The 25,893-nt window shown below is 41.2% G+C and overlaps 2 protein-coding genes and 1 long non-coding RNA gene across 4 annotated transcripts; 1 reads left to right on the top strand and 2 right to left on the bottom strand.

Moving 5' to 3' along the window:
• Nucleotides 1-51: 51 nt before the first annotated feature.
• usp40 (ubiquitin specific peptidase 40) lies at nucleotides 52-11,700 on the bottom strand. Of its 2 annotated transcripts, none has more exons than XM_030391311.1 (31): nucleotides 10,953-11,700; nucleotides 10,771-10,838; nucleotides 10,570-10,683; nucleotides 9,359-9,523; nucleotides 8,992-9,138; nucleotides 8,703-8,846; nucleotides 8,442-8,570; nucleotides 8,133-8,252; nucleotides 7,918-8,025; nucleotides 7,607-7,810; nucleotides 7,305-7,443; nucleotides 7,070-7,151; nucleotides 6,809-6,980; nucleotides 6,640-6,724; nucleotides 6,480-6,550; nucleotides 5,838-6,247; nucleotides 5,613-5,760; nucleotides 5,440-5,500; nucleotides 4,889-4,942; nucleotides 4,562-4,650; nucleotides 4,296-4,382; nucleotides 4,156-4,192; nucleotides 3,928-3,992; nucleotides 3,638-3,712; nucleotides 3,323-3,544; nucleotides 3,037-3,155; nucleotides 2,874-2,939; nucleotides 2,550-2,760; nucleotides 2,165-2,260; nucleotides 1,958-2,052; nucleotides 52-1,821 (listed from the first exon to the last, which is right to left on the bottom strand). In XM_030391311.1, the coding sequence occupies exons 1-31, from the start codon at nucleotides 11,146-11,148 to the stop codon at nucleotides 1,713-1,715; spliced, it is 3,888 nt and encodes a 1,295-aa protein (XP_030247171.1). In that variant the 5' UTR covers nucleotides 11,149-11,700; the 3' UTR covers nucleotides 52-1,712. The 2 variants fall into 2 exon arrangements, with proteins under 2 accessions (XP_030247171.1, XP_030247172.1); XM_030391312.1 differs by having other exon boundaries at nucleotides 7,305-7,440; nucleotides 10,953-11,148.
• On the top strand, nucleotides 11,028-19,806 carry LOC115565801 (uncharacterized). The gene is made up of 2 exons (XR_003980913.1): nucleotides 11,028-11,153; nucleotides 19,094-19,806. It is a non-coding gene; the product is annotated as an uncharacterized LOC115565801 (long non-coding RNA).
• On the bottom strand, nucleotides 12,197-22,191 carry LOC115565795 (thrombospondin-type laminin G domain and EAR repeat-containing protein-like). Its single transcript, XM_030391314.1, has 13 exons — nucleotides 21,840-22,191; nucleotides 20,571-20,794; nucleotides 19,356-19,690; nucleotides 18,887-18,977; nucleotides 18,643-18,799; nucleotides 18,419-18,550; nucleotides 18,253-18,323; nucleotides 17,106-17,267; nucleotides 16,802-17,003; nucleotides 16,011-16,243; nucleotides 13,609-13,787; nucleotides 13,416-13,517; nucleotides 12,197-13,143 (listed from the first exon to the last, which is right to left on the bottom strand). The coding sequence occupies exons 1-13, from the start codon at nucleotides 21,934-21,936 to the stop codon at nucleotides 12,990-12,992; spliced, it is 2,139 nt and encodes a 712-aa protein (XP_030247174.1). The 5' UTR covers nucleotides 21,937-22,191; the 3' UTR covers nucleotides 12,197-12,989.
• Between the last annotated feature and the right edge of the window lie 3,702 nt (nucleotides 22,192-25,893).

Genomic DNA, 25,893 nt, shown 5'->3' with positions numbered 1-25,893 from the left:
AGAATGTGTGTTCACCTGCCTAGGAGCAGGCTTAAAGTGATTCAGCTTACGTCTGATTACTGTATACCTTTATTGTTGATAAAATACTTCCCGCAGATAGAATCTGACACATATACAAACAGATGTCTACTGTCATAGTACAGCAGATCATTCTTTATCAATAACACCAAAGATGTAATCAATAACACTCGTAAATGATATCATACTATACAAAACTAAATTTCACTATTTCTGAGTATACTGTCAGTATTCCTGCAATTGCTTAAAAAAAAAAACTTGAAATTTCTACTTGGCACTGATCAAGGCCAGAATAATACATGAAATAAAAACAGGCAAGCAGCCTAGAAAACAGATCACATTTCATACAGTATAAACATTATTTTGTCACTTCTTTCCAATAAATTATCTACAAGAATATTATTTTTCTTCCCTGAAGTCACATATAGTGCATGCAAATGAAACGTTACATGTTCCACAATGAAAACTCAGGTATTAACTCAGGCAATTTAAATATAACACAATCAAGGAGGATTAGTGACAGAAAGGATTTGAATGTATTGTTCTACAGACTATTTCTGCAGCAGCCAATTCATCTGGCATCAGAGATTATTATAGAAGAATTATTTCTTTGAACATGAAATTATGGATTAAGCTGAAAGTGAAGGCTGTGTGCTTATTAGCTCTAGAAGGGGATCATGTCCAATAAAAGACGATTATGTTCGCTTAACCGTCTATAAAATATGACTACAAGTAAACAAAAGGCATCAAACTGAGATACTATTTAAACTGCAGTTGACTCATACAGAGCAGGTGCATGAACAGTTTGAGGTTAAGAAAACAAAGTTATTAATTACAGCAACAACTTGGGGGGGACAGAGAGGGCAGCAGAGGTAGAGTGAGAGAGGTAGAGAGTGAGGTAGGGAGGACAGAGCAGCACTGAGGCTTCTCCACATTAAGGCCTATCTCTCCTCTCTCTTATCAACCTTAAAAACAAGCCCATGATCAAGAAAAAAATGTGTTTGTTCTCAATGCACAGTGACAGGTTTATTATACAAATCAGCATTACTTGAAACGAGTTATCCTATGAGCATCGGCTAGAATTTTTGAAGGTTGATTTCCTGCTATAGTGACTTGTTGGCATGTCAGAAGATAAAACTGGTGGCTAACAGTATTTTTCTTTTCACCCTGATTGCTACATTTTATACAAAATTGTATAAGATAGAAGCTCCAGTCAGCACAGATGTCAGAATATAACCATCAGCTTGTAATAGCTAAAAAAAAAAAAAACACTCAAAGTAGAAAGTGTTTTCTCACGGCTGATACTTTTACAAAGTAGCTACCAATCCATGCAGCAAGATGTTCTGTTTTCCTAAATGTCACTGTCCTCAGATATCCCAGAAATATAACTTCATAAAGGGCATGTGTGGTGGTTGTAATTTAGAAAACTTGTAGAGAGAAGAAACAAGATAACCAATTGTGGTACTAAACAGCAAATTAAAAAAGGGTAAATAAAATTCTTTCTCTTGTCAACAAATCAGACAAAAGAGAAGAGGAATTCATTTACAGTGGGATCTGAGTCAGGTTTGAAATGTTTGTGGAGAAACAGAAAAAAAGAAACGGCACAAGACTGACGTCAAGTGGATTATCTTGCAATGTAGCATCTGTGTGTGCGCGTAGTTATGATTTGTCCGTGCACCCACAGGAGCAGGGTGCTATCTGAATACCCCAACATTGATTGACAGCGCCACCTCTGGTTTCCTGGATTTGGTTATTCCAGTCTTCTTGCATGGTCCGACACCATCAGAGCCTGCAGCCTGCCCTCTGAAAAGAAGTAAAGGTACGACGCTTCAGTAAAGGTTCTTTGTTAAAAAAGTCACTTAAACAGACCAAACTGACATAGAGTGGTGGTATTAAAGCTACGGTACTGATCAATGCCATTAGAGGTTTGAAGTCCTACCCTTTCCTGCGCTGCTCTGCCTGCTCTCTGAGCCTCTGCTGGCCCTGCTGATCCTCCATGGTGACAAAGTCCCTGTTGTTGTCAATCAAAAGATTCTGGAAAAAAAATATTAAGAACAGATTCAGAATCAGAAATCCTTTAAAATCCATTCAGTGTTTCTCAAAACAAATCGACACATTTTTAAACAAACTGGGTTTTTATAAAGACCTTGATGCCGATTGTGTCTCCATCTTTGAGGTGAAACGGTGCTCCCAGTAGTGATTCGGTCTTCTTCTTCTTTTTCTTTTTGGAAACCTGCTGGTTCTGAAAGTAAAAAGACATACAGCATATATTTCACTTAAAAGACTATCGAGATTTTAGGATAATTTCTTTGCTTACGAAATAAAAAATCCTGATAAATGATGAATCGAATGATCAGATCCATGCTCCTTTTGTTAGTCAGTCCATGCTACGTTGATATTTTCATCCAATGTTCTTTCTCATCTCTACCAACTTTTCTACTGAGCAAGCGAGTGCAAGTATACATTCTGATTTCCCTTGATGCCCAAACCAAGCAAAACAAGGAGAGGAAATGACTCTGTTCTCATCTTACCCAGTTTGAGATTTCCTCCCAGGTGTGTTTCTCTGGCTGGTGTTTGGCCAACAGTAGAGAGTCGGGGGAGAGACCGTAGTGTGAAGCCAGACAAGTGCGTAGAGAGCGAGGAGAAGAGTCTCGGGATGCATCCCAAACCAGCTCCTCTGGAGGGTAGTAACACCTCTCCCCTGGTACTCCCATTTTAACATTCAGCAACACCTCCTTAGGGCTTTGGAACAGATGGAAATAAAGAATGTAAACAAGAAATAACAGAAGGGCCTCTTTCCTTATCACACACATCATGTATCCGTGAAAAGAACCTGGTAACATCGCAAACCTTACCCAAGATCTTCCTCTTTTAGTAGCTGTTGCACACAAAGGTCTGTTCCACTGGTCAGCTTCAATTTCCTGATCAGGAGGAAAAAAAGCGATGACTCAAAACAGAAATGATCAATAATAAATAGAATCTTGTGAGCATCAGTTACGACTTTGAAAGTGTTGATACCTGAGTGTGAGATGTTGTCCTCTGAGGATTCGTGCCAGCCTCTGTCCCTCAAGTTGCCACACACGCATGAACGCAGCGGTTGGCAGACACACATCCTGGAGGGAAGGCAATGTCATCACCTGACACAGAAACAGAAAACAAAATAAATTAAGAGGAGCATCTTTAAACATTTTGGTGGGAAAGAAAAACACCTAAATCACTTGCACATTTTGCCTGACCTGATTATTAAGCCTTCTCTAAAAGAAAAGAGAGGCATTGTGTTGACAAGGACAAATTATACTCCTACCTGAGTCTTAAAATCCTCCAAGGTGGCCTCGTCCGATATCTCTACCTGTCCTACACTTTTCAGCTCTGCCATGTTTCCAGCATACATCGGAGATGACTGACTGTGCGTTTTCCCTGCAGTCACAACCTCCAGCGTTTGCTCCTCAGTGTGACCATTAAAATCAGTTTCCATGGAGTTGTCTCTGGGATCCAGATAGAACCACACTGATAGCTTTAGAAAACCCTGACAGAAGAAAAAACAGATAATCAGGCTAAAGAGATAGGTAAAGACACAACATTCAATTAATCTCCAGCCAAAGTCAAAACATTTAAGTACCTTTGGAGGAAGCTGTCCTTCTGTGACAATTAATGTCTCTCCATTGTTTATCTTCAGCTCTGTCAGAGAGGCATCCTAAAAATAAAGATTGTTGGTCAAATAATATAAAACACTACTCAAAGTTTACATCACAGCATAAAATATTCTCTCCAGGCTTTTTCCTGGTGCTAAATATAATGAAAACGAAAACAAGAGACAAAGTACACCTGATAAGTGGGTAAAAGAAGCAAAACAAAGTAAAAGATATCAGCACACACCGTTTGATTTATGTACGACAGTCAGCAACTCACCTCATCTACAATTGGCTCTCCAATGTCTTCACACCAATCAAGCCTCCTCAAGTGCCAACAGGTACCTGCAAACGCATGTTTAACTGACATTAACAACCAGGTATTGCACTGATGTGCACAGTAATAGGTATGTTTGATTACAGTCTTACAAAAGCAGAAACAATAAGATGAGTCTGCAGTGCATGTGAGTTGCATACAGTACAATACAGCAGAAAAAAGTTATTTTACCATCAAGTCCCACAGCATCCAGCATTGTCTTTAAGCACTGCAAATAATAATACAATGCAAATTTTAAAAGTATGCGTACATTTATCATAGGCACATGTTGAAGGTTTCACATAACAAGTGCATGAGCATTTTCTCCTCACCTCCTTGACAGTGCAAGTACTCTCCACAATTATGTCCATCTCCATGCCAGCAGAGGGCGCTGTGCCCACAGAGAAGTGAAGGAAAAGCTGCAAGGCAAAGAAAAAAATCCCACATCAATCAAGCATTTAAAACGCTCGTAGCTCCAATTTGCTTGAAAACATAGGATGGGAAAGGTTTTTTACTGCTACTTAAAGGTTTTGTAACTTTCACATGTGCAGCTGCAAGTACAAAGGATTTATTGAAGCTTTCAAATAAAAAGACACACCTGTGATGCCTTGGGGGCAATTCCCGGACAGAGAGTCAGTGTGGTCATGAGTCGCACCCCTGCATCGCGAACACTCATCTCCTCACACACTGTCAGGTAAACCAAGGTAAGACAACACAAGCGCACTTGGTAAATAAGCTTTAAAACTTCACAGACGGATGATGACAAGAAACATTACAAGCAGGGGGAGTACCTTTTAAACATTTTATGAGGGGGCAGTGTAAAGAGTGTAAAAGGAATGCATATTCTATTAAAATGAGGGGGATTTCCAGCCTTTAAGTTGTCTCCACCATTAAAATCACCCCCAGGTAACAAATGTAACAGTACCTGGAGGAAGGAGTTTCCCTGTGCAGTCCACCTGTCTCAGACAGTACTGTGCACCTGGTCAGTCAGAATAAAAACAGCTGATTTAGAAACATATCCAAACACGAATACACAGTTTGTGATTACATAAACAGTAGTTAAATTAAAAAGGTGTTTTTGAGGCAATTTTTGTGGTCAAAGGTAAATCATAATTTATTAAAAGGTCTAGTGTGCATCATTCAGGGAGATGTAGGAGGATCTGTTTGCAGAAATAAAATATAAATGGTCAGATTTATGTTTTCAGTGTATAATCACCTTAAAATATCTGAAAAGAACATACAAGGATTTCTATCGGTTTACTTTGTCATCTACAAATGAAAAAAACTCCAAGTGACTTCGAATGCACTCATTTCTAATCAATTAATTAATATTCAATTGTGATTAGTGAAGCACATTTTGCATTTTCTTGCTGTGTTATTGAAAGTAATACCAACTGCAGCTCTGCCTCTGCATATTATATGTCTGACCAGGAAATCCCCTGCAGACACACTTATGTATAATACTGAGCAGCTTGCCTGGGAGGCTCTCCTGTAGCTGCAGCTCTTCTATAGCCCTGTGTTTCACCTCACACAGCAGCTGTAAGAGACAAACATGACTTAATGACTTTTTTTAGAGACAACAATGTGATGCGACCATGGAGATACAGATAGGAAGAAGAGACGACCAACTGCGGCACAAATATACTGACCATATTTCCTGTAGCTGGAACCTTGACCTTCTTCCTCTCCTCTTCTTTGTCACCTTCTTCTCCTCCATTTTGTTGAAACTCCACCTGGAGCCAGCGGCAGTCAGATGGTGTAGTCACAGTGACGACGTCTCCATTTAGAGTGAACATGCTGAGCAAAAATAAGAAGGCAGTTGTAAAACAAACACTTGAGGAAAACAACATCACATGCATTGCAAAGGATTTTACCTGCTGTCGAATGATTGCGGCTCCAGCACCAACAGCGCATCTCCGTCTTTCAGTGACAGCTCCTTTAGCGTCCGGTGCATGTCATCGGGAGGGAACAGCCTCCATCCACTTGCACCTCCTCCCTCTCCGGCCCCCTGCTCTGCTCTCTTTCTCCCCTTATGCTCTTGGCACAGCAGACTTTCCTTAGGTTCCCCCAGAGCCTCCTTCACCTCCCCAAGAGTTGCAGCACCTGCAAAACCTCTCGCCTCCTTCTTAAGCCCTGTCCCTTCATTTTCAAAGCCTCCGCTTCCCTCCTCACACCCCACCCCATCTTCCACCTCCGGGATCCCATCTTCCCCCAAATGGGGGCGGACTACAGTCAGCAGCACTGGCTCCCACTCGGCTCCAATGAGGACAGTTGCACCACAAACCTGAAGAGGAAAACTTGTCAAGTTTGGTAATGCTTTTTGTGATTAAGGAGAATGACAGATACTGGGTTCCCTGCAAGAACCACTCATATGAAACAATTAATTATTCTTTGGCAGCACTTATGAGTCATATCATTGAATTGAAATGTTCTAGTGGTTCACACCAACTATACAAGTCAAGTGCAGATGTTTTTTTTGCATGAGGCCTAATTTGTTGGACTATGCCTTTCCTTACCTCTCTGCCGTTCCACACAAACAGGTCAGAGTTTGTCTGAAGCCCTGCACTGTACACGGAGACACCATCATCTGCAAAGAGTACCACAACCAGAATGAGTTACAACATTTGTTAAACTACTTTTATTCTTTGAAAAGTAGTTTGTATGCAAAAGTCTCACCTATAATGGTGTTGTAGAGGTGTAGACCTGCCGGAAGACTCTTGGCCATAGTCAGAGCCATGTCCCCTTCCCACTGGTCCAGCATCTTTATACACAAATGCAAAAACAGCTCACTCCCCCCTTATTTTTGTATTTTTAAAACACAACAGCTTTTTGGAAACTAAGTTACCTGATAAATAGCTAATCGGAGATCTCCCACGGTCTTTCTACGGTCGAAACTCAGAGTGGTGCTTCTGTCCTGCTCCTTGTTGATTGGTTGCAGGGCTCCATTTTCTAGCCTGTAATGGGTTGCCAGGTGAAGACGCAGCTCCACAGTATTATTTGTGGCTTCGAACTTCTCACTGTAACAGAAACGATGTTGACTAACACAAATAATTTATGTAACAAGCCAATTAAGTTTGGGATGATACATGAATGTGTGTTTTAGTACCGCATGTGCTGCAGCTTGATGTTTTCCTCCTGAGCCATGTGGATGAGGTGAAGAGGAACTTTATATTGGGCATTATTCAGGGCTGCAAATGTAGAGAAGACAAAAAAATATTAAAAAAGAGAGTCAAAGACAATCAATTACCCTAATTTCTCTTCTGTTTTTCAACTCTTTTCCATTTCTTTTTCTGATCTGACACATCTTTTTCAATACTAATGCAACACATGGATTCCATTACCTTCACTGGACCTGTGCAGCTGTGTTTTTCTATAGAACAGCATGTATGCACTCTCTTTGCCCTGGAACTGCTTCTCTATGTCAGACTCCCTGATGGAGGTCACTGTGGAGTCGTTAAGGTCAAACCAGTGGCTACCCTGCTGACAGACAGGAAGAAACACCGTGAGAAACAGGCATCAAAGTATTCACAAGATGTCCACCAGGAACATAGATGAAAAACAGCTGAGTAGGTGTATTTTTTTCCTTCAAAAGGTCATAAAGTTTTAATTTTGGACCTCAAAAATGTGGCTGCTGCTTAAATACCTCTTTTTTTGGCTCCAGCTGTGGGTCAGCAGCGCCAGGGTCTGAAGGTGTTGAAGGATCAGAGTTTGTGATCTGCTCTGTTGGGCCTGGGGGCTCAGTCACAGGGCTTGGCGGCTCAGTCACAGGGCTTGGCGGGTTTGCCTTCAATGCCACTCGAGTACCATTGGACACCAACATGAAAACATCACTGTGGGACTGCAAGAACTACAACAGAGCAGAATAAGTCACAAGAAGGCAATTATTGGTACATGAAATAAATTGGCATGAGCCCCTATTGAAAGAAAGCATAAAAAGATCATAAAATTAAATACCTTTCCTATAGGACCGTAGTGTTTTCTGAACTTTTTGCTCCAGGATGAACCAATCTTATCCATGAGTTTCTGGCCCAGCTGGTCCAACAGGACGCTCTTTGATGGCTCCTATTGGACAGGAAATCACCTTATCAGTCAACTATGACTGTACCACTGACTCAAAGAAAAGAAATACATACACTAGACAAAAGCTCTTAGATTCACAGTAGCTATACCTGGGCGATAATAGCAGTGAGGACAGACAAAGGGTCATCTTCTTGTAGTTTTGGCTCACACACATCCTTCTTGAAATCTTCCTTGCCTTTCTTTTGAGACTTCAGTTTGTATTCCTCCTCCTAACAACGAGACAAAGAGGCATTTCTTTTTATATTGCCGATAGTAATACAAGTAGATTTCAGTTTTAGCATTTAACTGCTTTTGAAATAGCAATTTTAAAAGCAAGTACAACTGGTGACAGCTATTTTTTTAATAAAAAATATTCCTTCATTTGTTCTTATCCTCCTTTGCTGTGTTCTTTTTCTTACCGGCGGCTCCCATTGGCCCAGCTGGTCAATGTCCCTGATATAAACATGGTAATGGCCCCCATAGCAGCCACCCTTATGGATAATCACAGAGAACAGCTCGTAGGAGTAATCAGATTCCTCTCCATCAGTCTGTAGGTAAGAAACACATAATAGTCAACTAATTGAGACATCTTTGCGTAAACACACATCCAGAAAGCATTAAAAATGACAACAACCAATTACCAAAGTAATGGTAAATGTGCATAACCTAAGATCAAGTACCTGTTCGCAAAATGGCTGCAGGTTGATTGTAATGGGGAAACTATAGCGTCCCGTCTCCTTGTACCGCTCACATTTGGCAAAGTCAAAGCTGAACCTCAGCAAAGACACAGTCATGAATGGAGGAAGCTTCTTAAGCTTGGCAGACTGAATAAAAGCAAAAATGTAAAGTAAAGTGAGACACAGCTGAAAAAAAATAGATTTGTTATGTTTATGTAAAATCATTCATATGAACCTTTGTTAAGGTAAACTGAACTATTAACTCTATAACATTCTGAAAGCTGGCACTGACCTTGGCAGCAGTAACCAGCCTGTCACACTGTGCACAGCGGTACAGGTTATTGCCTTCAAACAACTCTTCCTCCACAAACATGCTCCACAAAGCATCCTCCAGACTAGACATGCCACAAACACACACCGTCAGGTCCAGGAAGTCCTCCTACAGAAGACGCCAAAAAATTACAGAAATGGGTTAATTGGTAATGTTTGTTTTAGCATTTCATTGTGAAATATATTCAACATGGATAACTCCTTTGTGTCAGTCTTACTAAATCTTGCTGAGCAAAAAAAACTAATAATTCCAGCTGCATTTATATAAATATATATAAATAAAAAGGAGCCACGTAAGAGCGGCAGAAATTCTGCAAACACTGACACACCTGTCTCTGGCTGACGTTACCACACTCCTTGCAGGCAATGCTGTTGACAATGGTCCCGTGGTACAGCCGATGGATAAAAGTACTACCAGAGGTGTCCACAAGAGAGTGCTCCAATGCACTGAACAGAATCCTGTTCAGCTCCTGCACATCATGCTGATTTGTTCCCTGAGATAGGACAACAGAGAAAGGGTCAAATTACAGAAAAGAAAGATGCCATGTCTCAGTTACAAACTATGTACTAGAGTATACAGAACACACTGTATTACAGCTTTCATAGAATATTGTGTTTGTTGTTACTATAGATGTAAATGTATATCAGCTGCAGGTCTAATGCATAAACATGTTTTGTTTTAACTAATCAATGTGAAGTAAATGTTGACTGTAGAATGTGATGGCTGTAGAATTATAACACCATCTGCGTTTAGATTGGCTCCATAATCTTTGCTTTCACTACACTGGCAGGAAATCTCCTCAGAAAATGAGGGCTGACTGGCGTTCCAGTCAGGCTGGCAGCCTGGCATCAGTTCTATTTGCTTTTAAGTCTCCACTAGAGACTAAATGATTCATTAAACTCATACTTTGTCTTGTGTTGCTGCTGCACTTAAGAAAAGACAGCAATCTGTTGTCTTTGTGACAGCAATGCCAGCATTAATGTCACTTTGAAATGCTTTGAAAAGGATGACGTCGTCTATTTCCACTCTGATGTACGTTTCATGTCATCTTATTCCCACAATGTACGTTTTATAAAGCTCTGTAAAACTGGCATGTTGTCAGGGATTGGGGCACATATCACTCTTTATTGTAAACATGTACGCACATCAACCTTGAAACATTTCTGTCTGTTATGTGCGTAGTCATTCTCATCTCCCCCAGCTAGAGCTTTAGTTATACGTTCCAGTATGATGGTTTTAGAGCTCTAGTGCAAGTTTATTCAAATCACTGTATGTACATTCTTGGCCTGGAAAAGGTGGTTATGCCCATCCTGAGGCAAATTCTGTGAATGTTTCTGTCTGTTCTCCCTTTTGTGTATGTATTTTTGCATGACTGCGGCTGGGTTGCCTCCAGACAAGCAGGAATTCCAATGCTGCCACAGTTGGAAATCCAGTTTTGTGAATGTCTGCTTTTGCTTCCCGCTGTGACCGGAAGATAAATCAATCACTGAAATATGAAATGTAACCTGAGCCACAATGACTAAGATAATGGACACAGACCTCACTGCTGTTCCAGCCGAAACTGTCAGTGAGGCTGGCGGTGGAGGCACTCTGCTGGTCCACCAGTAGCAGACTGGCAAACAGCCTCTGCAGCTCCAGCGGGATCACTCGGACCTGCAGAGAATTAGGAAATACCTCAGTAGAAATCACAATTATGTTAAGATGCATCTCTGGTTACACCTACAATTGAAAGGCTCTTACTTTGGCCCCTGGTTTGTCTTTGTCTTCCAGGCATCCTAATTCATCTGGCCCCAAACTGAACAGCTCCTCTGCAAAGACACACAACAATACACAAATAAGAAAATAAAATACATATACATAACTGTCCTCTGTTGGACCTGCATCTCATCCTACTAATATAAGGAGATGTAAGCTGGCCTCACCTCTGAACTCTGGGGTGAACAGCAGGGTCTGGAGCAGAGAGTTGAGGTAGCAGGTGCCCCCCTGATTCTTGATGCCGCACAGATTGCTTCTTCCCCGGGGTGGAGGTGGCTCGTCTCCCCCCTTCGCAGCTCTCCCCCTGGAGGACGCCGAAGCAAAGCCTTCCTCCTCTTCTTCCTCGAAAAGATTCCCGAACATGCCGTGTGAGTTATTGACTCAGTTTTTCTCTCACTTATGCTGGGGACTCTGCCTCGTAGTAGGTCGTGTGTTAGCACTCCGGTGTGCCCTCTTGCTATCTCATCTTGGTCTTGCCGAGTTCTCTGTTGACAATGGCCGGGCTGACTCTGAAATAAGAGGACTTCACGGGGCTAAACATAGCGACTATTACCGGATGTATGTGCGTTTGACTCACAGTTGCGTTCTGTAGCAGCTCAGCAGGCTAACAAAGCAGTCCGACACCGATGAGCAGCTTGACAGCTCAGCGAAAATGAAAAAAAAAAAAAAAAAAAAAAAAAAATCAGGCAGACGCTAATGTTCGCAGTCAGTGTCACAACGGCTAATACAGTGGCGTCTTCTTACCGAAACCCTGACGACTGATTCAACTGTTACACGATGTAACTGTAGCTTCTGGCAACGGCTCTGTCTTTATTTGTCTCCTTTAAAACTGATAGCAAACGAAACGTAAATAAAAATACCCTCGGTGAACAGTGGGCAGCCATGTTTCTTCCTGGCAGAAAGTGAAGCGGTGCATTGTGGTACTTGTAGTCACACAATTGGTGAACAGGAACGCAAAAAAAAAAATCTAAATAATTGACGTCACGTCCATTACACGACCGAGTCGCGGAAACATATTGAGTTTTGTGTATTGTAATTCCAGGAATTTAGTGTCATTTTATGAAACAGCCGTATGAAATCATGTTTTATAGCTACATTTCATTTATCAGCAGTGGCAACTGTAGCCTCAAAAACTACATTTCCGACAAGTCCAAGCTTGAAGTCATGGGGCTTGTAGTCTTGCAGAAAAAACATGTTTTAGAGCTAGGAGATTTTAAGTTAAGTGCTCAGGGCTATGACAGTTGGCTTGCATACCATTCAAATACTTAACTAGGTACTTCATTAGCCACGAAATTACTTGGAATAAAAAAAACTTGTATACAGTGGTTTGCTCCTGCAGGGTATGTTTACCACCTACAAGCTACAAATGAACATAGCTGAATGTTAGCAAATTATGCAGACACAAGTCTTGTCTTGCAAAAACATATGTTGTCTGGTTTATTGTGAATTCAATAATTTACTGTCACGTTTCCATCTAAAATTCATGCAGTCATAAGTAATGATCAGTCAGTTGTTTCATGAAAACACACATTCCACTTACTAAACAAAATGTTGAATATCAATATGCTATCAAATGTTTTTACAGAAAGATAGAAATCTTACACAGACTGCCTTGAGTTGTATTCATCTTGTGCACATGATATTTGTGTTAAAGTGAGGTACATCAGTTGTTAACCTAGCACCATTGATGCCAAACTCCCCAGACTTGACATCTTTGAAATGAATCACTGCTAATTACTTGTTTTTTTCCTTATCAAGTTATTAAATTACATTTTCAGTTAAGTCTTTATCTCCATACATTATGGTCTAAAAACAATTTCAACAAATTAGGCTAACTCAGGTGTTACTCTAGTGTAGATACTAAATACGTATATAACATGTCACTATAAAGATATTTACTTTAAGAAATATCAAAATCATTCCTCAACACCCACCAAGTGCAATTTCTTTGTAACTTGAAAATGTAAAACCCTCCTCAGGTTGACAAACCCCCAAATTTTCAGAAACTATACTGAGGTTAAGACCTTAATGGTTGCTACAGCCCTAATTGTATGTAATTTGTGACTAGTCACAGTATCATGAACTTACTTCGCTGCGATCACACAATTGTTCACACGGAAACATACGGACACTTGAAAAGAAGAACTGCATGTACACACAAATAAATACAATACACAAAACCACAGGCACGCTCTCTTCTTTTTCTAGTAGATTTTCAGCTTGAACACTTTGGAGAGAGGTACTTTGGCACTAGAGTAGATCAGATATGATTCTCCTTTGGAGCTGAAAAACTCCCAGTCACTGCACCCGATTGTTGGGAGCCAGTGAACGGGAACAAAGCCTTCATATCCCTGCCACCTGAAAGCAAACAGAGAGGAGGAATCAAATCAAGGCTGTATTTGCATATCTGCTTCACAAAAGGATCTAGACCTAAAATTAGCTCTCAACCAGTTCCTAGTTCCTCTCCTAGTGAATCATCATTTGTCAAAGGTGCAGGTGTGCTTTTAATAGCCTGACTCACTGAAGGTAAATAAATCTACATTACAACAGTGTAGGTGTACGTCTCAGCACTAAGTTAGAATGGTTGAATTATTTCACAGTGGGAGGGGTGTTGTTGACAAGCTGAGTACCTGTAGAGAATGCTGTTGAGAGAGTAGGATTCTCCATTGAAGGAGTTAGCGACAACCAGAAAATATTCCTCCCCGAGGGTGAAGAACTCCCAGTCCACAGCACTGGAGAGACAGAAAAGGTATGTGGCGATGTCAAGAGTTTGGAATGGCAACGAGCGGGTTACTACACAGTAAGTGTTCTCGGAATCAGTACCTGTAGGTCATAATATCCTGGAAGCGGACGAACAGCTGACCGTTCATGTCCAGTTCATAGATTGTGGAGTTGATGGCGTATTGACTTGGTCCATTAGCGTGAAGTCTGTGTCCGTTGGCAACAACTAAGAAGACTCTGCTTCCAATCTGGAACATTTCCCAGTCTGTGGCACAGAACGTCTAGATTGACAATGAGAATGAGAGTGAGAAACCATCCCTAATGCCTAGAGCAGTATGCAGGCATCCGTGGCACCGCCCTCCAATGGTTAAGGTCGTACCTGGCAAATAGGAGTTTTTCTGTAATGATTGGTGACCTCTGCTCCTCACAGGCATCCCTCTCTTGTAGGGTGCCACAAGGTTCTATTCTTGGCCCTATTCTGTTTTCATTGTATATGCTACCGCTGGGATCAATTATAAAAAAACACAATCTGTCTTTTCATTTTTATGCTGATGATTTACAGTTATATTTGCCCATGAGACCCAATGAAAACACTGCACTTACTCAGTTACTGGACTTTATCACTGATGTAAAACAATGGCTGGCTCTGAACTTTTTGCACTTGAATGACAGCAAAACCGAATGTATTTTGTTTGGCACGCCATCTATGACAAATGTTTTAATTACAAACTCTGGGACTCTGGCGCCCTTTTTTAAACCACATGTAAAGAATCTTGGGGTAACATTTGACAGTGGGCTCAGATTCGATAAACAGATTAGGTCTGTTGTCAGCACAAGTTTTTTTCAGCTGCGTCTCCTGTCCAAAGTGAAGCCTTTTTTAAGTCGGCAGGACCTCGAGAAGGCGATCCACGCTTTCATCAGTTCAAGACTTGACTATTGTAATGCACTTTATGTCGGTCTCAGCCAGTCTTTAATCTCGCGTCTCCAACTTGTCCAGAACGCCGCTGCCCGATTTTTAACAGGCACTTCCAGGCGTGAACACATTACCCCTGTGCTGTCTTCACTCCACTGGCTTCCAGTTCGTTTTAGAATTGATTTTAAACTTTTATTGTTTGCTTTTTACGCCATTAATGGCCTGGCTCCCTCCTACCTGTCAGAGATTTTAACTGTCCGTGATCATGGCAGGGACCTCCGTTCTTCTGGCCAGCTCATGTTAGAGGTCCCAAGGTCAAGATTTAAACAGTGGGGCGATCGTTCTTTTGCTGTCACAGCTCCCAGGCTGTGGAACAGACTGCCCCCTGAGATTCGCACCACTACTGACCTCAGCCTTTTTAAATCGAAGCTTTTAACACCCTGCAGCACTAGTAGCACTTTCTTGTGTTTTCTTGCAGCACTGTAGCACTTTCTTGTGTTTTTATGTATTGTTTTTATTGTATTATTTTATTGCTTTGATGTAAAGCACTTTGGGTACCGTCTGGCTATTGTAAAGGGCTATACAAATAAAATTTGATTGATTGATTGATTGATTGATTGATTGATTGAATATGTTTACTAAAGTCTGTACTAAATACAGTGCTGAGGCACTCTCATTTAACCTGCATGTTTTAAAGTTAAAATTGATACTTTTTGAAAATGTTTAGTTATGTTTCAGATTAAGATTTTACAAATGTTATTACTTGATAAACATCTTCTACTCTGCCCATCCTTCTGGTTTTTTGGATGTAGCCTGCAAAGTCAATAATCATATGCGAGGAAGATTTCTTGCTGCTTCAACAGCTGCAAAACAGACAATATTTAAAAGTTGGTTTGAACTTAATATTGATCTGCACAGAGCTGTAGTGTTATGCAATAGTTGTCTGCATACTTCTTTGATTATAGCTTGCTTAAACATAGAGATGGAAAAGCTGAAATACATGTAAAATCATTTCTGGATGATTTTACGTGATTAATTTACACCTGCCCCAGGGTGTTCTCAAGAATCCTCACATCCAGATGTGGAGTTCCCCTAAATCATCTCCTCATGGTTTCTCATATGACTATCAATGTGTCAACGCTCTTTCCTAAAATGTGGCTACATTCAAATTATGATCAGTTACATGTCAAAGCACTGCTATCACTCAAGCAAATCACAGCAAACCACACGCTCTATTCTTGGCCCTGTCTTAAATGTTGCTTTGCTTCCCATCTCTCTTTCATTGCCCTTTTATCTCTCCCTGTCTGTGTTCCCCTTCCTTCTCTGCGTACAGACAAGATCATTTTTCAAACTCATCTCACAGATACAGATCTCATCAGAGGAAATCAAAGCCCAACTGGCGAGGCGATGAACGACATGGAAATCATGCAGAAAATGCTTAATATACCACCCTCACTCAAAACACCATCCAAATTTACCATGTGGGGTGGTGCGGTACCAAACCAGTTTTTTTCTTAAATCAGGACAGTAAGAGTAAGGCCATTTTCCATGGCAAATTACACTGTTTGTTTATTGTTTACTCACCACATACCTTAATTGTCTGAAACACTTTGAAGCTTCCATCGACCCAGACGTAGATGACTGAGTCGACAGAAGTGGTCACTCCATCAAAGGCGTTTGCGACCACCAGAAAATGGTACGGTCCAACTGTAAAAAACTCCCAGTCGTAGGCCCCTGAGGTCGGCAGCATCTGGTAAACCTCAAAAGACTTTGTTGACCTGTCCCATTTGTATATCACACTGTCGATGGTGTGATTATTATTACCTGGAAGACAAACCGGAAAGGAGTGGTTCAACATTTTGTCGATGTGATGCCAGAAAGTCTGGAAAGTTATGCTCACTTGGAGGTTCATACTTTGATTTCGGGTGTCTATGAGAAAATGTTAAGAAAAAACACATGACTTCTTCTACTGTCCATTGATGTAGCGCCTATAATCACCTACAGTCTAAACACTGATTTAAGTACCTTTTTCTTAAAGAATTTTGAGAATTTTTTTTTTCCAAGTTTCCTCTGATTGGCCAGCTCTTACAGGCCTGAGCAGGCACCTCCCACCAGGTTTCCACTTCAGCTCTGCCATTGTTTTTTTAACCATGGCCGTGCTGGGGGTGTGGCCCAGGACCAGACTTTATAGTTGTGACATCATACTCATACGTTTAAAGACACAGTTTCTGAACATGGCCTTTTTGCATTTCTGTCTCACTTACTTTCTCATTAATATAGCACCTAGAGCTGCTTTGTAATACAGAAAACATATGAATCTCACTTTTTACAATATGGGACTGAAAATATGTAATCATGTGATGTGTATATATAGTTGTTTACCTTTCCTATGATTGGCCACAGCGAGATAGGCTTGCTGGTTGATGTTAAAGGCTTCCCAGTCCCGCGCACAGTGGGTCTGTAGAGTCTGGAACTGCACAAACAGTTTTCTTTTTTTGCTCCACTTGTAAATGACAGAGAAGTCCATCTGTGATTCTCGCTGCTTGTCTGACCCGCCGCCAGAGTTAGACACCACCAGATATATCTAGATTGAAGTAACAAAACACAGGGAAAATCAGCTGCGCAAACTATGTGATACATGTGCTCAATTCATATTCCATGACCCAACTCTTCCTTTTTGTCACACCTTCTTGCCCATGTTGAAGTGTCTCCACGCCAGCGCTCCATATGTGCTGATATTCTGGTAGAGCTGAAATCCTGTGTTGCTCCACAGATACACAGCAGAGCCAGAGGCTGTTGACCGATGAGCCATCGCAGCCATTAGACCCATGCCAGGTACCTGGAACACCTGAAGATTGGATTAAAAAACATGAAAAAAACTAATACTGCCCAAGATTTTATGCAGAAATGTAATTAGCCAAAAGTGGGACTACAACTGAGGCAAACATCAGCTACAACTTACTGACCAGATTCAATTTCAGGAGAGGAAAACTTTTCACTGTACAGTTTATCTGATAATGCAGTGTTAGTGTTGTTTCACCTGAATTAATGTTACACCAGGACAATCATTTCAAATTGCCATAAATTCCACATTGGGGGCCAGCTGATGTGACGGAATGGGCTCTGGACATGGGGTTCATATGGCGTCTGGAAAATGTTGTCGTACTGTTCACCTATTAGTTCCCCTTTTTCAGTGTTCTGACGCAGTTTTTATACATTGAGGCAAAAATAACTTTTGCCTACGTGAAAGAAAAGATGACTTGGTTAAAATAGACATTTCGCAGTTAACCATCTGCACATTTTTCCACTCTTTTTTTCCCCAGAAGCAAAGCTATGACATTACTAAAACGTGATTGGTCAGGAGCAATGATCGTCCTGGAGCAACATTAATCATGGAGTTCCAGGAACAACAACAACAACACGGCGAACATCAGATCACGTGTCTACCTGCAGTAGTCAAATGGAAGAACAGAATACTAGTTGTGTTTTGACACTGACCTTCAATTTTTTTTATTGTGAGCCTTTAATACAAAGCATTGTTTACCCACTGCCCCTTTTTCACATGATGCATATCTGTCTTAAAAGACTAGTGAGGTATAACTAAAAAACAAAGAGAAAATGATTTTGTATAGCCAAACTTAAATAAAAGATATAGAAGTATCTGCTGCCTTACCACCAGACTACAGAGCATCTTTTTCCTCAGGCTGTGAGACTCATCCTCAATACTTGAAGCTTGAACCTTGATCTTGTGGTTGGTTTCCGAGTACACTAAGGATCTTTCTCAATAGTCTAAACCCCACAAATTTATGGAAATAGCCAGAATGTAAGGATACCTCTACATCATGTGTCTCTGAGCTGGTGATGAGGACTTGGTGTTCCAGCACATAGTCCAGTCGTTTATGATCTGAGCGGATGGAGAGGTGAGAATTTGGTCAAATTGAATCCAAACAGTATTAAAACGTGCTCAGGAGTGGATGGTTTGATTGATTGAGTCCCCACCCTCTAGCACAGCGATCCAAGTTGTACCATCGCAGAGGTAGAGTCCTTTCCTGAGCGGATTGAACCACAGCTGGCCCTGTAGCAGCTCCGAACATGACTGCTCCAACCCCACTGCCACTCGCTCCTGGGTTTCTTTGTGATCAAAACATAAAGAGAAACCTTAACGAGGAAGTATTTATTTTCACATCGTACATCCCACAATAAAAAATGCATCTGCGGGTTACCATAGGAGGTTGCGTGGCCGTCACTATCACTCCCCGGGACAGACAGGTCTGAGAGAAGCGGTGGTACTGACAGAACTGATAGCTGGGGTTCGGAAGAGGGGCAGATGTGATGGGTGGCATCTGATCCTGGCACCAAAACCAGTTGACGCAACAGACCCTGAAGCACAGAGCAGCGAATAAAAATTTAACTGTTATAGAGGAAACCATGATTTAGCAATTTATTGCTTATGAAATGCAGTCTTACTGAATACAAGCCTTTCCATCTCCCCCTACTGCCAATGTGGAATCTGGATCCCTGAATGTTGAGGTCTGTGGGGAAAGGCCTGGAGGGAACGCTGTTTGCAATGAAAAGAGATAATTATTTCTAATAGCTGAGGGAAGTTGTTTTCTTCAATAAATTATCTAAAAATCACCTTAATTAAAGCCGTCTGTGTTCTGCTTCTGTTTTCAGGAGCAAGACAAGAATTGTGTTGTATAGGCACCGTAAGGGTGCCGATTCCTCACTTCTGTGCGCCAAGGGGAGTTTCCACTTGAAGCCATCTATCACAAACTGTCAGGACACTGTGATATGGCTGCAGGGTGGGAGCAGATTTGGAGCAGTGCCATTGTATTGTGGTGACAGATCTACTATCCCTCAAGGGAATTCAGAGGGAACAAGAAGAGGAGACACCCAACAGAAGCACTCAAGCGGAACAAAAAAAAGGTGAACTTACATTTCCAGTGGTAAGCTACAGTCCACTGTGAGCCTGACTTGACGACTATCAACGACTAAAACCAGAGTGTGCCACTGGTTGTCGGCCAGTCGGGCGCCTCGAAAGCCCCAGTGCTCCACGACCCCTCCGTGACCTTGAAAGAGGAAGTGCAGGCGTTTTCTCGAGAGCCTCAGTCCCAGGATGATCCGTCCACGTTCCTCGTTATTCTTCACCCTCCTTTCTTTCTTCTCCATCACTCCATGTTGTTCCCTCTCGTTATTATCCTCCTCCTTCTGCACTGGACCTGTTTTCTCCACTTTTTTTGGTTCCATTAAGGAAAAGATGTATTCATTTCGCTGAAAGGCAAATGGGAAGAACACTCAGTGACACTGTGTTTGACAGGAAAGTACTGAACAATGATGCATGTGCACTTATTAATTATTAATAAAAATAAAAGTTAGTTGCAACCCTACTTGTACTTTACTTGTATATTTCCCCCCGGGATTTATAAAGTATTCTGAATAAAGTATTCTGAATCTGTATATTTAAATTTCATGTTTGACTCCCTCACAGGAACATTTCACAGGAAAATTTTGAACTTTTTAGATTGATACTTACAAAAACGTACAAATTCTAATGCAGTAATTGTTTTAATGATCTCTTCTAACATTCTGCTGCATCTTTTACTTTAGGTAACTACATCTAGTCAATATTATTTTGATACTGAATGAAGGACTTTTACTTGTAACAGAGTGTTTCTCTCCCTGTGCCACTCGTACTTTCACTTAAAGGGTAACTCCAAAAATGTTCCACATCAAAGTGTATTTACATGTCGTTAGGAGTACCACTAAAGTGAGTGATAAAAGTAGTATCAAGCCTTATGTGGCTCCAGAGGAAGCTGCATGTAATCTCATAAAATTGCTTCTTGTTAAGTCACTCAGCGGTTAAGTTGCATTGTGGGTAATGTAGGCACGAGGTTTTGAAAAGGAAGAAGAATGTGTGGAATGCTGCGTCTAATTGATCATTTCTGTCCATAATGACTCCAACAGAGTTAAAGGGGGGCACTGTTAAACCTGCAGCCTGAAACTTGGCTAATGAGTGACATCACTGGAGGTAATTTATCAGATTACATGCAGCCTCATCTAGAGCCACAAAAAATACTATTCTTTTCACTTATGCAATAGTTTTACTACTTCATCCACCAATCACACCACTGAGTGGTCCTGGGACACTCACCTTGGCAGCACTGGCGGTGACTTTTAGTGTCACAACAATTGAGAACTCTTTGGGGAAGAGGTCGCAGTTGACCAGCAGCTGAGAGGAGGGAAAGCTCATGGAGGTGTGAGGGCTCGAGAAATGTATGCCCCTCACCGCTCCTGCCTGCTTCATGTGCACCCCTGGTACAAGTTTGGAAGGGTCCCTCTCGAGGACAAAGGACAGAAGATCCAGAGGGAGCAAATCTGAAGACATATAAACAGATCAGAAAAGTTGATTTACTGATCAAGCCTTTCTTTTCTCTAATCTTTGGGTCGTGAGAGGTCACAAAATATATCTAAGGGGCCCTGAGATTATTAATTGTATGGTAAAGAATCAAACACATTGTCTGCTACATAAATTGTGTCCTTTTTTCAGACTTCTCTACAGGTTTTAAAACATTATTCAAGCTAAACAACTGAAAAAGTTAGAATCACTCATTAATGCATCAATACTAATAATCTGTTGATATAAAGTATGTAACAGAATGTACATTCACATTAAAACAGCCACAGGGGATATTATTTTGCACTAAGTACTTTTACTTTTACTTCATATGTAACATTTTCTATAAATGATTTTTTACTTACAATAAGGTACTTTTATGGTGGAGTATTAGTACTTTTACTTTAATAAAGCATCTAAACACCACTGCTCACATAGGTAAATCTATAGGCTACCTTATAAAAAACCAAGGGGTCACAAGTAGGCACAGCTTTGCTTCAAAGGGACGCGTTAAAGCTATAAACTAATAAACCCATTAATGTCATAGGAAGCTTGAGTCCCTGACTCCCCCGCTGTGTGAGAAATAGCCCTGGGTTGCGTTGGAGCTATAGGAGGTTTTTTTTAGGAGGGGTTGTTATTAAGAATGACACTCTTTGAGGAGCCAGAATAATGGAAGGGAATTACGCCAAAATTGATGAGACATCATAAAAACATGTCCATCCCGATGTTACGAACTGTATAGAATTGTTGTGGAATCCCGACCACATCCAATGCCTGTACTTGTTTGTGGATGTTCATTTAAGTTAATGTTGCACGCAATGCCGCGCACAGAAACACTCCCACTCTACTGTAAGCAGACGCAGTCAGTTGGAATTATCCAAAAGAATTTTAGCTGGAGGGGTTTCCCAGGTTTTTTAGATGAAACACTAAACCATTCCGTGGATAATCATTAACTCAAACATGAGAGGTAATAGACAGTAATGCGGAGGATGGGGGAGATAAAATGGAATAAAAGTGGTGCATTACCTGTACAGTGTTTCCAGGTGTCTGTGGTGGTGTCAATGACCCTTAACCCCAAGAGGAGGAACTGCACAAATATCAGCGATGACATTACAAAAAGCATGTTTGGTTCAGTTGCCAGCTGGTACGAATGTCTTCATAGCGAAGGTGTTTTTTCTTTGTCCTTATCTTAAATGACAGCACACACCGGATGGCTGTGTGTTCTTCATATTGATAAAAATGAGTTTTTATCAGATCATCTAGCTCCAAAGAAAAATATCTAGTCAACAAGCTCTGCTCCAAAAAATGATTTACAAAAAGCTTTTGTGGCCAACCCTAAGATTCAAATAGTCCCAGAGCATCTGTGCGTAGAGAGGAGTCCATTCACTTGTGTGGAGTATCCTGCACCTGCAGCTCCTTTTAAATGCCGCAGCCATGCAAATCACTAACCAGCCTGTCAGTCATCCTCCCTCAACCGCCTCTGATGACACAGACCTGCCAGAGGGGTGAGTTGCTCCACAGTGTGTGTGTGTGTGTGTGTGTGTGTGTGTGTGTGTGTGTGTGTGTGTGTGTGTGTGTGTGTGTGTGTTTGCGCTCACTTCTGACACACAGACTGACAAGCGTACAGAATATTTTACTGTAAGGATGCAGAAAGTTTTACTTCATGAAAAGAGATCTTTGCAGACAAAATGTGTCTTTTTTTTAATTAAAAGGCAACAACAGAACATGTGTGACCTTTGATCCACAAATGTATAGATGGATATGAACTGAGCTATTATCATATTAGCCGTTAGCCTGCAGTTTATTACCTGAGCAACTGAGGTATGTGCATGGAGCCAGCTGCAATATTAAAGTCTCAAACCCGGATTATTATTTGTTGAAAGTGTAATAAAGTCCGTAAAATTAGGAAAACACTGCAAAGGCAAGAGGGCCTGGATCAAATAATACTTTCATTGCATTAATTTTAACCTACTTGATTTGGATAAATCGCAGGAATTTGACTTTCTAAAACTTTCCAGCAGTCTCTTGATCACCCAGGGTCGCCCAACGATTTAGCACCACTTCAAATAACTTGATAAGATCATTTTCCAAAGTCTATTTCAGCCTGGTTTGTTGGTTACTATAGGCAAATAATCCGAGAGACGTAGGCTTCTCGGCTCGTGTCAGATCTCTCCGTAACCTCTCATCCGCCAGCCGGTACATTTACAAGGCAAATGCACTCCGTCTCTCTTCTTTCTCGCCCACATTAAGATCATAGACTACACAGAGATCAGGATACAAGATATCAACTCTGCCTTTCTCTTCTCTTCCTCTATCCATTCATTAATCTTTCTTCCTTCCAGGCATGACCACGGAGTGGGTGTTGCAACCTCCTGTGTGGTTAGGGATCTGTTTAGATGCAGAGAAGTTAATGTAGATTGTGCACCCATGCGCATGTTTTTCCTTATTCCTGCTTTGACTCATCACCTGCCGGTCTTATCACTCTTCCAGCTGTGCTGAATGTAACCATTCAGTCAGTCTATCAGATGAGATCTAAGGCTATAAATCAGGCTTCGGGTGATAGGATAAGGATAAGCAAGGAAGGATAAGCTTAACAAAAAATTTAATGTAATCATTATCTTATCCCTCCCTCTATTGATGGAAAGTCAAGTGAAGTTCCGCCGTCCACAAAACATTTCTGCAGAAAAACAGTGTTGCAGCATTCTTGGAGGATCTGGGGGATTTGGATTACACTGGGCGAACTGCATTTTTTTAGTTTTACGACAAGTCCCCATCTACCACAGTTGATTACAACACTGTTCTGCTGTGAAACTCCCAACACGCACTGCAAAACATCACCTGACTTTCCATTTGCATGGTTGTAAGTAGGTAATGACTTAATTTTCAATTTTGGGTGAACCTTTCCTTTAATAGTAGACTTGGTTCAATATGACAACATATCCTTATGTCGACCTCACCAAACTTAGAATATCGGTCACACCTGGTGAAAAATGTTATTATCTATTATCGTTGTGAATTTCCACCACTTGATGGCGCTATAATCAAGGAAAGTGCGTTTTGGCTTATAACTGCCATATAGTTTATCGCACATTCAAAAACCTTATATCCAAACGTTGCTTGAATTGTGCTGAATCTCGTGGTGTAGGCCACGCACATTTCCGCCTCCATTTCTGATTAGCTCCTCGTACAATGTCTGCAGGAGCGTGCTGCTGTTTGGAGGTAACGGTGATATAGTGCCCCCCCCCCCATGCCCAACCACAGATGACATGTGGTATCGACTGGCTGTCCACAGTAGAGACGTTCTTGGTGTTGATGTTTGATGGCAATTGTGACAGCTTGAGTTGTTGAAGCCATCTTACTTCTTCCACTTCTGTGGTTTCCTCAATCCCAGAAAGTGACGGGCTCTTTTCCAGGAAGACTTTTCTGGGTTGCCTGGGTGAGTCTCCTCTGAGACTTGAGTCATGTCAAGAAGTTCAAAGGCCGAGGCAGTAGCAATGGACTCCTGCTGGCATGCCTTCTCTTCAGGGACTTTGGTCACCTCCAGAAGTTCGGAGACCGAGGCAGAAGCGATGGACTCCTGCTCGCACGCCTTCTCCTCTGGGACTTCAGCTTCCTTCAACGCCTTAAGCTTGTTCTTGTCCTTCTCTGCTTGGAGGTCAGCTTGATACTTCTCCTTGTTGATTAAACGGGCAACCTTCAGCTCCTCGTAATCTTTTTGAAGATCCTCCTTCTTCTTCTTCTGCCTGGTGTTGTCCCTCAGCTTAGTAGCTATCTTTGCATTGCTGAGAGTTACATCATCGATGTACTTTCTCAGCCGCTCCAGCTCTCTGGTGGTTTCTTTCCCCTTGTTGATGTACATTTTACTTCAGGGTTTTCTGCTTCCTCAGCTGCTCTTTGGTGTCTTCGAGCTCTTGGATAATACACACAGACACACACACACACACTTTCTCTCACACATAACATAATATAAATAAATTGTGAAATACAAAAAATTCTTTCCTAATCACCCACCACCATGAAAAGAAACATGTTACCACACCAGATAAAGGCCTTTTAACAGAACAATACATGTGGCACATATGAAACCATTGCAGATAGACGTACTAAACTGTAATCATGTTTCCTACATATTTAAAGACACAAATTTTGGTGACATAAAATACGTATATCAATCATGCTAAATGCAACGAGTTGCAAGATAACACACATCCTTACAGCTGACTCTTGAATGTCATTGCATGCATTCCCTTATGATTCGTGGCTGTGTGTGTGACTTTGTGGCTCTTTTCTAGCTCCTCATAATCAAAATAAGTGTTATTTCACCCATTCAGACCATGTCCAGGAAACACGTGCACATGCAAACATCTACGTCTGCTTCCTCCAACAGCACCACAGCCCAATGTAGGTAGGCAGCGAGGGCCCGATCATCACCGCTTGCAGCTTTAATTTCTATGTTTTGCTATTAGCATTACTTGTATTTACACCTGCGCTATAAATGTTATACTTACACCTGCACTGCCTACTGCAACTGTTGCACATGTTCATGCTGTACAAATCTTAATATGTTCATATTACCACTTGCTGTTTATCCTACATACTATTACATAATATTGGCAAATATATACATACTATTGGCCAATGCTGGCCTATCACAGATGTGATGTGCAAATGTTGTGCAATATGAGTTGATATGAAAATGATATTTCAACTTTTAAAGCTTATTTTTTCAATGTCACTTAAGACAGTTGTTAATGTGAAACTGTAAAATATTTTGCCTTCGGTACGTATCTCTGTCACCAGTGTTTGATGTGAACAGAATATGGTCATTTTTCATACTTCCGCCCTTCAAATCCTGTATCAGTCTGGCTCTACCACCAGATTTAACTATATACATTACTCTGCACTTCACTGCTATTTGCGCTTATGATGCAAACTGCATTTTGTTGTCACAGTACTTGTAACTCTCTCCAATGACAGTAAAGTTAAATCTAATCTAATGGTGTGCTATGTGTAGGCTGCTTCATGACAGAATTAAATTGTGTGATGGCTCACTGGCACCACCTGGCTGACTATTTCCATG

This window comes from Sparus aurata, chromosome 16 (assembly GCF_900880675.1).
Source record: "Sparus aurata chromosome 16, fSpaAur1.1, whole genome shotgun sequence".
NCBI lineage: Eukaryota > Metazoa > Chordata > Actinopteri > Spariformes > Sparidae > Sparus > Sparus aurata.
The sequence above is the reverse complement of the archived record's forward strand: the minus strand, read 5'-3'. Positions and strand labels throughout refer to the sequence as shown.